Source organism: Balaenoptera ricei, chromosome 2, assembly GCF_028023285.1.
Source record: "Balaenoptera ricei isolate mBalRic1 chromosome 2, mBalRic1.hap2, whole genome shotgun sequence".
Taxonomy (NCBI): Eukaryota; Metazoa; Chordata; class Mammalia; order Artiodactyla; family Balaenopteridae; genus Balaenoptera; species Balaenoptera ricei.
The window spans coordinates 175,852,616-175,866,093 of NC_082640.1; the positions used below are offsets into that span (position 1 = coordinate 175,852,616).

General features: G+C 38.8%; 1 protein-coding gene across 2 annotated transcripts in view; it reads right to left on the bottom strand.

Moving 5' to 3' along the window:
* TRIP11 (thyroid hormone receptor interactor 11) overlaps positions 1–11,423 on the bottom strand; it is a 71,996-nt gene extending 60,573 nt beyond the window's left edge. The window contains exons 1-3 of one of the 2 annotated variants that reach the window (XM_059914847.1): positions 10,719–11,423; positions 6,565–6,623; positions 1,487–1,597 (exon numbers count right to left, since the gene is read on the bottom strand). In XM_059914847.1, the coding sequence (XP_059770830.1) occupies positions 1,487–1,597; positions 6,565–6,623; positions 10,719–10,857 (309 nt within the window). In that variant the 5' untranslated portion in view covers positions 10,858–11,423. Of the gene's footprint in view, positions 1–1,486; positions 1,598–6,564; positions 6,627–10,718 lie in introns of both variants that reach the window. The other variant, XM_059914846.1, reaches the window with a different exon arrangement.
* Positions 11,424–13,478: the final 2,055 nt, after the last annotated feature.

Here is a 13,478-nt window from a genome sequence, read left to right on the forward strand (position 1 = left end):
CGCGCACCTCAACAAAGAGTAGCCCCCACTCGCCGCAACCAGAGAAAAGCCCGCGCACAGCAACGAAGACCCAACGCAGCCAAAAATAAAGTAAACAAATAAATAAATTAAAAAAAAAAATAAAGCAAGTTGACAGAGTAATTTTACATCTTCTGAATCCTTACCAAAAAAAAAAAAAAGTGGGCTTTTAACTTTCATTTGAACTTGTAACTTTGCTTTTTTACATTCATTTTATCTTTGTAGTAATTCATTTTTATTGTATTTTATGAAATCAATTCCAGATTGGAAATTTAAGTTCTTCTTTAAATGTTTATATTTATCTTCAGTGTGGTTTACTTTTATTTTTCATCTTAGTATGTCACTAAAAGAACTTGAAATCAATGCATCTAAATTTTAAAAACCCAAATATAAAGTGATGGTAGAAATGAACATTTAATCAACAAACTGACGAACACCCCAGTGATCTGGATAATTAAACAAGAAATTCTGTGGCTCAATTCCACAGAATCATTTACTGAATTCCACTTACATACTAAACACTAAAGAGAATTCAATGACAGAATGAAACATTAGGGACATAGTCTATTATTTTAAGGATTTGTAGTAACACTGGTTAAATTATATAATATTATCAAAACTGCAAAGGAGGGCTTCCCTGGTGGCGCAGTGGTTAAGAATCTGCCTGCCAATGCAGGGGACACGGGTTCGAGCCCTGGTCTGGGAAGATCCCACATGCCACAGAGCAACTAAGCCCGTGAGCCACAACTACTGAGCCTGCGCATCTGGAGCCTGTGCTCCGCAACGGGAGAGGCCACGAGAGTGAGAGGCCCGCGCACTGCGATGAAGAGTGGCCCCCGCTCGTCGCAACTGGAGAAAGCCCTCGCACAGAAACGAAGACCCAACACAGCCAAAAATTAATTAATTAATTAATTAATTAATTTTTTTAAAAAAACTGCAAAGGAAAGATAAGCTACCTCCAAAATAACTATTTCTATCAAACTAAAGGGGGAAAAATTATAGAACAGTATAAGTCAACTATAAAATACCTAATATTCCGTTTTTCCATGGAAAATCAAGTAAACACTAATAAGCATATGTTAACACTTGTAGTTAAAATCATTTTTTAAAAAAGAAATGTTATTAACAATCACAATGATTTAAAACAAATTTAGGTAAATAGATGAGAAATAAGTTTCATAAAATCAGAAATTATAAGCAACAAATGCCTGAAGGTATTGTACACTAAGACTTTTCTTCTTTTGGAAAGTAGAAATTAAACTCCACAAAGGTTAGTTTATGTCATATAAATGTAAAAGCTTACAGAGTTCTTGTTAAATTAGTGATATCATACTGAGTTGGAAATTACTAACTTCAACACTCTTTTGATATTTTCATGGATCTAAACAGAGCTTGATTTATAACTTTTAGAAACCATCCTAAATACATTACAGTGAAGTAAATATGAAGTAAGTGTAATAACCTTTACCTCTTTCTGTTGCAGTTGATTTCGATAACTCATAGACTGCTGCTTTATTTGAAGCTCTGATGCTTCATGCTTCTCTTCCAGATCAGTACAAAGTTTTTTGAGTCTCTCATTCTAGAAGCAAAGAAAAAAGTGTTTTCAAGAAAAAGACTAAAAGTAAAACATGATAGTAACAGTTATGTGCAGGGCATTATGAAAAACATATTGCTTCATGCACAAAAAAGATGTACTATAGTAGGTCTCAGAATTCTGACCTTTAAACCACAATTTCAATTAAAGTTACAAGTGCAATAAGCATGTTTATAGAGATTATGCATAATTCTGAACCAAAGTTTTTTAAAAATCTTGCTCAGTTTGATTTTCTGCTAAGAAAAACTCACTGATCAGTGTTTCCTCCATCTTTGTACACCCAGTGTCTAGCATACAGTAAGCAATAAATGTCTGGTAAATGAATGACCTAGATTACATGTTTAAACTTCTGTTTTCTCCCTGAACAGGAGAAGTTTTTTAAAGAAACCTTTTTTAAAAAAGACTTATGGCTGAAGTATAGGTAGGAGGCCAAAACCTGACATTACTTGTCTGATTGAACCCTAGGCTCCTGAGTGAGGCACCTCTGAAAAATCCATTTTAAAAACCACTACTAGAACTCAGTTTGGAAAACCACAGTTAGAAGTACAAAAAATACTGTAAATATAATTCAATGAATCTAGACATCACAGTCTTTTGTTTTAAGATGTTGGAAAATATGAAAAAAAATACTTAAATTTTATGTACCTAAGTATTAAATTATGTTAACCTAATATCATCCTTTGACATTTGAATGAATAAGGGTATAATGGAGCAAGAGAAACGGACACTAAAACTTTCTGCAAAAAGGAATTTACAAATTATTACAGATAATAATGTACTAAGAATTCTACTAATGTATCTGCAAGCAGAGTTTAACAATGGTAACTGAGAATAAGGAGATTCATGGCGGGAAAGAAAGCTCCCACTAGAAGGTGAAGACTTTTTCACATTGAGGATGTCATCTGTTTTCTTCTTAGATTCTAGGAATTTCTTACATCAACAGATGTGAAAATTATGATCCAGGGAGATTAAATGAATTCCCAGAGAAAATCAATGGTGTAAAATAAAGGAAAAATTATCACACACACAAACCCTAGTTTGGGAGTCTATCTCCAGAAATCTAACAGACCTTGGTTATCTTGCAGAAATATGAATAAGAAACAGGACCAATGGTCACACAACTAATTACCTTCTAATCTACTGGCTGCTTTTGCACGATTTTCTGTGAGCTGTTCACATGAAAATACCATACATAACTGAGGCAAGAGAATATACTAAAGTCAAAACCTAGTAATAAAGTCCACTCTAGGCTTTTTCACATAAAAATACCTAAGGCTATTTGTTTAACTCTGATGAATAACCAGAACTGGAAAACTTCCAATTTGGCCAATAACTAATTGGTTGTCTTTCCTCATCTCCCTAGCCATGTAAGAGTCAGAAAGGTTGATAACACATATGAAGGACAGATTCTCTTCATGTGGCGACCCAAAACATGCCAGGAGTTGTCCGTGGTCATATTTTCTATTATATGAAATATGAAGCAGAGGGGGCTGGTCTGAAAGGAAAAAAGAATAAACACACACAAAGAACAGAGAGGAATAAAAATGAGAGAGATGGATTCCTGATGGCATCCAGTTCCGGTTGAAGCCCTTTCCTAAAGACTGGCTAAAATTTATGCCCCTGGAATCCATGACACACTCATATCCTTAAATTATTCCACTGTGCTTAACCCTTGCTATATCATCAAGGTCTACTGGAACCAATTTTAGTTTGTGAGTTTCTTTTTTGAGTAATATTAAGGACTGATATTTAAAACATTTATTCTTTCTTAGTAGTCTTCCAACAAACAAAGAGAAAGTATACTTTAAAAAAAAAAAAGATTAAAACTCATTCTATCTTGCAATTACCATAAGGGTACATTGGGCCCTTTTACAATATAAATCTAAGAATAATCATGAGGTCACAATGATCTTGTTTTTTCTGTATCTTGAAACGTTTTGCTATTTTATCATCCTAAGAATTAATCATTAATCATCAATTATTTACAACTATGTTAAAAAAAGACTTAAGAAAACAGAAGAACTGATGGAATCACCTAGAAGAATGATGCAACAGTGAAATAACCAGTTTTCTGACTGCATTACCCAAAGTACTGCACCATCTTTTAAAAAGGAAAAAGCCAATCTGGAGACACCATCTTTGCAGCGGTTTTTTTGTTTGTTTGTTTTTGGAGGAGTTTTTTTTTTTTTCACTTTCATTGAACACAATTGAAAATTCAGAATTTTCACTTTTCAACAGAGAAGAAAACTGACAGAGGAAAATATTCCACAATTAGACAACTGAGAAGATAAATGCAAAGAGACAGAAAACAGCACTCTAGAGTCTAATGGTTATGGTGAAAATGAATGTAGAAGCAAAATCTCAGACAAGTCTTCGAATAACAAGTCTACTGAATAACAATATCCTAGATGAATTTCTCAAACTCAAGAACTGAGGAGTGAACAACATATTTCTAAGAACAAAAAGGAAATATGGTGTTCTCATGAAGTTAGTCATTCTATAAGAAAAGATTTTATCTCACAATATTTTGTGACAAAAACCTGAACCATTCATGCCACTTTACTAAATGGATATGTAACAGTATTCTTTCATTATGTATGATATTTGTACACCAGCATTTACTTGATACAGTCCCTACATGGACAAATGCTGAAGGCAGGTGTATACACAGGTGACTAGGAGGAAACAGATGACATAAAAATGAAAAAACTCAGTGGATTGATCACTCTAACTGGTATTTATAAATCTAAGAATAAAAATGCTTTGTAATTATGGAGCAAACAGCCACACCTTTAACAAAATCATAAGCCGTCAAAGTTTTCATAAGTATTGGTTTTAATGACACAAGTCAGGAAGAAAAACCAGAAGTAATACTAGGTTAAAATCTATTGGAGATGTAATTGAAATCTGGAATCAGTATTTACAAGGTAAGATACATTCCAGTTCACAAAAAGAGTTAATAAGCAGTTAACTGCATTCAAAGAACATTGCCTATTTTGAGCATATATGCTTTCAAAAGCAGAAACACATGGAATAAAAATCTGAGTTTGCTATATATAAGTTCTTATTAAAATTTCTAATAAAGTTTTTCACTATCATTTTATTCTTCTGTAAATTTTTTATAAAATAACTTAAAACAAAAAAATTAAAAGTACATTGGATCGAGATGGTAAATGTGAAGACTTTTTCTTGGCACAGATGGTTAAATTGGCTTAGATTGGTTGCCATTAGTTGCAACTGAGGAAACTTAACTAATTAAGTCAATTTCAAATATTAACATCTGTAAGCAAATCTAATTTCCTCTAGAAAACATACTGGCCTCTGTCTATACTAAAACTTTCTAAATAAATAGAATTTTCTATTGTAATTTCCTAGTGGTTTCAATCATATGTTCACTTTCTCTTATTGCAGTCACATAAGGCATTACCTTTATGAAGTGCTTATGTGCTGATAGAAGGCAAGAATCATGTATAGTCAAAATCACCTTAGAAAATAAAGTCCTTGGGAAGTCCAAGTTTGTTCGGGAACCCAAACAAACTTTTTGGCCAACCCAGTATTTGAGTAGCTCACGGTACTCTGAATAAGCACCAAACAAGGAAGTTGGCTTTCATTTGGGGATGTGTTATACCAAAAATAAATAGTTTTGAACACTAGAACCACACTTGCCACAGTCCAAACATAAAATTAGGAGAGAGACTAGAGTTGAAATCAACAGAGGGACAGAAGATTTCTATCTCCCTTCTCAACCTCAATACAGAGCAGTCATTCATTAAGCAGGTTAACCCCATTTGCTTCCCCCCCCCAGATGTATACTGGCAAATTTAGCTTAATTAATACCATTACACACATCTCTGCCATCTAATTCTCTGGGGTGGGCCCATCCTGAGTGCTTCCTCAAGGATTTCTTTAGGGACTATAGGGACTACTTCCTATCTCAGCCTTACAAAGAAAGAAGCTATTACATTCATCTGTCACTGAAGCATCTACTAATTAGGTAATTACAGCTAAGGTCTCTTAAGTGCCACCAAATTGCCATCTTCTATTGAGGCAGAATACTTCAACAGTCCCTCTTGAGAGATCCCTCTACTTTTTGCCATCTTCTATTGAGGCAGAATACTTCAATAGTCCCTCTTGAGAGATCCCTCTACTTTCAGATTCCACAATCTGACCTTGATAATCTAGACCAGAGCTCAGTAATGCTTGTTGTCAGAAAGTATTTTCTTATATTTAAATTCCATTTTCTCTTTTATGGGCTTAGCAAGGGAAAACATGCTTACTACAGTCCTCTAAGAATACTGTTTGCTGAAATACTATTAAGTGTTCCCTCGCTGTTCTTATCCAAAGGCTAAATAGTTGGGTGTCTTTAGTACTTTATAACAGATCCCACTTTAAAACCTTTCATTTTCTTTACGGCTTTCCTTTGAACCCTTTCCAAGTTTTCCTCATCCCTATTAAGTACAATGTCCAGAGCTAGTTACCACGAGGCACTGACTAATAATGAAAAAAATGGTAAAATTAATTTGCTATTCCTATATTCTACATTCTCTGTATACAAATATCACACTTTTTTAATGTTAGGGGATTAAAAAGCTCTAGATTAAACAGAATTGCATTCTTCACATTATACTTAAATAAATGTACTACTGCAGTTTAGCATACTAATAAAACATAGTAAATCCTTGATAATGATAAACTGTTGCCAATGTTATTTTCTAAATTTGGCAGATTTCCTTCTTCCAGCATTCAGAAGCAGCGATGGGAATATTTAATAGCAAAGTGCAGTAACATGTAAATATATTCTTCATCAAAGGAAGATGACAGGACTTAAAAAAAAAAACTAAGATAAAGGGAAAGAGAGAAAAAGTGCATTAAAAAGAGAGGACTGAAACAAAGTATGAATAACTTTCATGGCTTCAAAAAAGAAAAAAATCTAAATCTTTACGTTTCCTTACCTCTGATCTTAAGATTGCATGAATGGCTTCAACTTCCTTTCTCCTAGCATTAGGTAATTCTGCTACAAAAGAAACAGCATATACTGAATATATATTCAGTCAACACCATGTGAAGTAAACAGGCATTTTAAGGAAAGTATATTTCACTGAGCTTTAAACAGAGTGGTATGCTGATCTGAGAACAAATTCAGAAGACAAACATCACTCGATTGTTATCACAACTTTCTACTGTCACAAATGTTCTTTATTGTCATGTAAGTCATTCTTTGCCTATCTTCTATACCCTAGAGCATCTACCTTTACCCATTGGAAGTGTTCATTAAAATTTTGTTATGGGGCTTCCCTGGTGGCGCAGTGGTTTAAGAATCCGCCTGCCAATGCAGGGGACACGGGTTCGAGCCCCGCTCTGGGAAGATCCCATATGCCGCGGAGCAACTAAGCCTGTGTGCCACAACTACTGAGCCTGCGCCCTAGAGCTCGCGAGCCACAACTATTGAACCCGCGCGCCTAGAGCCCATTCTCCACAACAAGAGAAGCCACCGCAATGAGAAGCCCGTGCTCACCGCAACTAGAGAAAGCCAGCACACAGCAACGAAGACCCAAAGCAGCCAAAAATAAAATAAATTTTTTAAAAAATTTTGTTATGGAAAATTAATCTCTCTGTTGGCTTGGTATAAATTTTGATGCAACTTATGCAGCTGGGGTTTTAAGGGCATATTTCTTTTCTTTTTTCTTTTTTTCTTGGTTTGGCCGTGCTGTGCAGCTTGTGGGATCTTAGTTCCCCGACCAGGGATTGAACCCAGGCCCTCGGCAATGAAAGCGCCGAGTCCTAACCACTGGACCACCAGGGAATTCCCAAGGACGTATTTCTCTTATGAAACTGGGGTTTAGAGGGCCTTACTTCTAATTTTTTCTGCTCCCAATACTACCAAAAAATTAATGACCTACAAACAAAGAATAAAAATGCAGCAAAAGAACACTTATTTCAAGTAACGTGGACACAAGTTATTTAAAATGGGAATGAGCTCAGTCTTGTTTTGTACATTTTCATTTGGAAGGAAAGTCAGAGGCCCACAGTACCAAAATGGCACAGCTGATGCTGCCAGATGACCATCATCCACAGAGTTAGATTCTTTTCTAAGTATTAGTATTTTTCATTACTCACAGCCCTTTAATACTATAAAAATAACTTCTCTGAATTAGTTTAAATCAAAAGAAAATACAAGTGGCATCCGATAAATAACAGTGACAAACCCAGTGTCACTGTTTGTCACCAGTGTTTTGAAAATCACCAGGTGGGGATGCTTGGGTGGTTGTTTATACATCTTGCTTGAAACTCTGACAGGATTGTCTAACTGCTATTCAGAAGTGAACAAATTATAATCTAATCTGTTTAGGAAGGTCATTGTTAGAAGCAGCAACTGTTTCAAAGAGGGATTTAAAAAAAAGAAAGTCATGAAGACTTTTCCCCCCAGAGCCGCCCCCACAAAATCCTGGTCTTTTTAAGAATAAAGGGGAGATGTTATGCAGACCAAAAAAGTTTTTCCTCAGTGAGGGAAAACAAAAATAACAACTATCATTTATTGATGCTTACTATTTGTTAGGCACAGTGCTACGCATTTTACACTCATGATTTCATTTAATCCTCCCAACTTCATGATAGCTATAATTATCCCTATTTAACAGATAAGAACACTCTGCTTTTTAAAGGTTAAGTATTTAATAATTTGCCAAAGATCCCACAATTTGTAACACATGGAAGTGGAATTTCAATCCATGTCTGATTTAAAAGCCCAAGCTCCTAAATCAATATAGTGTTTGGTAAAATAGCAACTTTCTGATATTGTAAAGATGGGTAATTTTCAAGTTGTATCAACAGTGCTATTTTGGAACTGTTCTTGTTCACTGCTGGCACAGGGTAGACACTCAATAAATACTTGTTGAATGAATAAATGAACTGCACTCTGACCCTATTTTTAAATGAGTCACAAAATCAATAAATTGGGTGTTAAGCAAGTCCTATTTTAATGCAAAGGGAAAACAATAAAAGCAGATTTTTAATCACTCAGCAAATTTTTTATTGAGCATCTACTATGTACCAAGGAAGGGACCACATACTGGTAATATAAGGATAAATAAAATAGAGCTGTCAGAGAGAGATCCACAAAGTTCTGTTAGACACAACTCAACCTGCCATGGAGTGAGAATGGTTTCACCAGGTACCTGACGTGTGAGCAGGGTCATACAGGAAAAACTGTTTTCCAGGCAAAGGAAGGTAGTGGAGGAAGTAGAAAGGAAGGGCTTTCCATGCAAAGGCCTGGAGCTGTGTAGGTACCTCACAACGTTGCCTGTGCAGAAGCTCTGGGTGTAAGCATGCTTGTGTATATGAATGTGCATGTATGTGGCTGTTGGGAGACAAGGGGAGAGAACAAGAGGCAAGACTGGAAGAGGTAGGTTGAACCCGGATAGCATAGGTTTCTGGTCTTCCAAAATTAAGAGGCTTGGATTTTATCCTGTAAGTAACAGAGTCAAGAGATTTTAAAGCACATTTGTTTTTAGAAAAGTAATTGGCAACACAACAGGAAATGGAGTAAAGTAAGGAGAAACAAGTGACAGGACATGAAAGAGAGTGTGTGGGAGAGATGATGGGGATATGAACTAAGGAAGTAGGAATAATAAGGAAAGGACAAATACAAACAATTCAGGCACAGGATGAACAAGATTTGGTGACTAACTGGAAGTAGGAGAAAAAAAAGAAAGAGGCAAAACAAAGTGACAAAGATTTCTAAGTTTAGGAGAATGGGTAGATGGTGAAACCATTAAAATTGAGAATACAGGAGCACATTTGGTGGGAAGAACAAACTGAATTCTACCTTAAGCCTGTAGGACATCCAAGTTGGAGGCGGGGTGCCTATTTTCTGGCTTAGGGTCAAAGGAATAGTCAACTGTTTTCCCTTATCTAGGAAACAAGGAGAGACTAGGCATTTCCCATGTTATCTAGCCCTTCTCTGCTTCTGACTGCCCTCAGGGTCACATGACCCTTTCCTGAACACAGGAAGAATCCCTTTAACTCCCATCCCCAACCTGTCCCACCTGATGTACCCCCAAGCAGTTAAATGGATTTCGGCAGCTCCCCAATCTTCCTCCCTTCTAAATAGACCCCACAGAAATTCTAAATATAGATACTGTTTTTCTAAATCAAACCATCTGTCTCTATTTCAACCAAATAAACACGAAGACTCAGTTAAATCAGTATTAAAAAATTAAACCAGAATTCTAATTTATTTACAACAAACAAAACTGCCAAAGAAACTGCTCTCATCCAAAAGACGACCCATTATCTCTCTGGAGGCAGACCCAGATTGAAATTTAAAAAGTCTTTTGATCTAAATACTTGCTGAAAGAAATATCAAGAAATCAAAGGGGTAATTAACTTAATCAACGATTACCATGTAACTCTGGGTCACTATTCATTAGTAAAACAAAATGAGGACTTAAAAAATGAGTGAAGGTTGCTAAGGGTACCCAAAGAACAGGGTTATCTTGCTTGTTCTACTGTATAAATATGGGTCGGGGGGAGGCAGTGGGCAATTAAGCACAAAAGTGCACTTTCAGCTGGAACGCTGTAATGTATCACCAGAATAAGCAAAACTATAAAATAATAGAAAAACAATACCCATGTTTCACTAACAATATATTCAAGTGAGAAAGGGTAAGAGTCACTAAATATCTTAATTATGAGTTACTTCAATTGTTAACGAAAATCGAAGAAAACCCCAAAAAAGTGACGTGTCATACACAAATAATTTTTTAAACTGTCAGTATAAAGGAAGAGGATCAAAATCAGTTCCGCCCCCAAGTTAAGGGCAAAGGAAGAGGTGGGCGTGGATGAACCAAACAAAAATACTCTACGCGACGTAGGGGCAGTTCCACTCTGCTCTGAGCTATCCTGGGTACTCAAAGGAGAAGAACCAGAACTCTTCCCCCACCCCCCGACCCCAGTGGTCTCTCACTAGAGAAAATCGGTTAAGAGACAAAAGGAGGAGTGACACTCCTCTGGACCTGTCTGCGTCTCGTGACAGATGGACTTGGGGACCAAACGGACGCTCCCAGGGTCCCAGTAAACCCCTCCCTCCCATCGCCCCAGCTGTTACCTTCCACTTCCTCCGTGCCCTCCATCAGCATATCCTTCGTAAAGTTTGAAATCTGGCCAGTGAGGGAAGCCAGGCTGCCCCCGACTTGACCCAGGGACTGGCCCAAGCCGGAGCCGAGGCCCCCAAGCCAGGACGACATCGCTGCGGGTTATAGAACAACCTGCTCCGCTCCGAGAAAGGCGGCCAGTGTCGTCGGACGACCCAGCCAAATGTCCTCGAACCGCTGTCTCCGGGGGACCGGTCCAAATTACAACACTCAGGATTTAATAAGACAGGGGTTCCTAGGCAACGCCGGCTTCGGGGACCCCCACCAACCGCCGGGCTCTGACTAGAAACGCAGAGGCCTGGCTGGGACTTTACCAGGGGCCCAATTCCAGTGACATGGGCACCCCCGCGGGGCCTCCGCTCATTCTCACGACTTCCCACAGTCCGGGTTAGGCCACTTCTTCCTCTGCTTTAGTGACTTTCCCCAGTTCCATTGGCAACTCCTGCCAACTCGACGCCGGCAGCCATGACATCCACCATGAACGCGGCAATGGATCATAGAGAGGCGCCGCGATGGCGTAGAAAGGCCCTGCAGAGCCGCCGGACGTGTCCTTGGCGCAAGGGAGCATGGGATCTCGGAGGACCAAGTGCTGCCGCGGTGGCCGCTGTCTCCAGCCCAGGGCAAGGTCGTCTTCCACGTAGCCTGCCCGCTTTGGCAGCAGGTGGAAGAGCGACCGGAGCCCGCTGCGACGCTGCGCTTTCGGCGGACCGCGGCTGGATTTCAGGCAGAGCCGACTCTCGGTGGGTGCCCCTCAAAGCCGGCGTGGCCTGGGAAGGGAACCCCGTGGACTCTTACTCTGTTGGTGAAACCTGAGTGTTTTAATTCTGACTACACTCGCGAAGGCAGCGGTGCGAGGAGACTGGGCGGAGACCCTCCACCAGACAGGAAGTGGACTTTACATAACTTATCACACGTATACAGTAACGATTATTCTACACCCTGTCAAGGGCCGCTCTGTGCCCGGCACTACGGTATTAACTGAGGATACACAGAAGGGATGGGTTGCAAATTCAAGTGTCCAGGCAGCAAACATACTTATATTGATTACCTTCATAATGGAAATGTTCTCTGCTGGCTTTCCAGCTCACAGCTGATACCCTGCCTTCTTTAATATACGAAGAGCTTTATTCATGAAGCCGACCTAACCCATGAAGTTGAAAATACAGACAACCTCTTTTCAAAATAACTTTTTAGAGGACAGTATGCCAACTTAATACAGAAGAAAAGCTCTTCTAATGTGAACTCTCCTAAGGTATTGGTGGCACTAGCCCTGCAAGGCCCCACCCCTCCCGCGGTCCTCAGTTACACAAGTTGGTGCACACCCCTGTGTCCTGAATTGCTTGGTTTCCTCCCTAAAGGAAAAAAAGTCACGTGACTTACAGGCATTTGCTGCGGTGGTACGTGAACACACACTACCTGGCCAGAGAGACTGCCACAATTTTTACTTTGAAAAGAGCAGGATAGGTCTGCAGGTCTTTTAAGCATAGCACCAAATATACCAGCATCTTTCTCTTCGATTTTATTCACAGCAGGGGCCGCCACAGATTTCATTTCATTTCCTTTGTGAATGGAACATTGGGAATGCCTCCAGTATTTGAAATCTGATGGCACCTAGGAATAGTAGCCCTCCCAGAAATCTGAATGCTTTTCAAATAAAATTTGCATCTCGTTCTGGAAGTTTTTATTAAATGTTTTCCATGTAGTTTTTTGAAAGGCATCATTGCCCAGGGATTAGATGTGGGGACTGACTGCCTGGATCTTTCATTTATTAGTTGTATGACCTTGGGTAGGTTACTTAACCTCTCTGTGTACCAGTTTCTCATTTGTAAAATTGGGAATGATAATAATAGTGTCTACTGGGCAGGGTTGTTTGGAGGATTAAGTAAGGTAATTTTTAAGTGCTTGGAACAGTGCCTGGTACGTGGTGAGTTCTATTAAGTGTAAAGTTTTAAAATTGTGACATAAAGGTGACCTGCAAGTTATTAATGTCTCCCATTATTCTGAGCACCAGGGATACAGCAGGAGAAAAAACACACACAAAGTCCCTGATCTCGTGGAGCTTGCATTCTACTGGGAAGGAACAGATGAGAAATAAAATGTAATAAATATAAGACAGGTGGTGATGGCTGCTATGGGGAAAATATAAAACAGGGTAAGAATGATATGGAAGGGATGTGGGGAGAAATGGCACTTGTAATATTGTAGAAGGTGGTCAGGCAAGGCCTCACCGGCAAGGTGATATTCGAACAGAGACTTAAAGGAATAAGATAGTGAGACATGTGGGTATCTGGAAAAGAGCAGTCCAGGCAAAAGAAACAGCTGATGCAAAGGTCCTGAGGTAGGAGAATCCTTGCCAGGTTAGAGGACTAGCAAAAAGGCAAGGATGGCTGGAGCAGAGTGGGCTGGGGAATGGTGGTAAGCAGTGAGGACCAAGGAGTAAGAATAGGAGAGGGCAGATCACATAGGACCTGGTAAGTCAGTGTAGGAACTCAGAGTAGAATGAGGGATTGCTTTGAGAAAAGGAGCCACGTGAACTTAGGACCTAAGTGGGTTCCTGGATGACAGTGAAAAGTTTAGTGTAAATCAAGCTCGTATTTCCTACAGGTGTAAGTTCTCTGGAGTGCCATTTCCATAAACTCATGTTGTGCCATAAAGATACTGCAGTTAATGAAGAAAACAAACAAAATATATGTCTTCACATCATGTATTAAGTT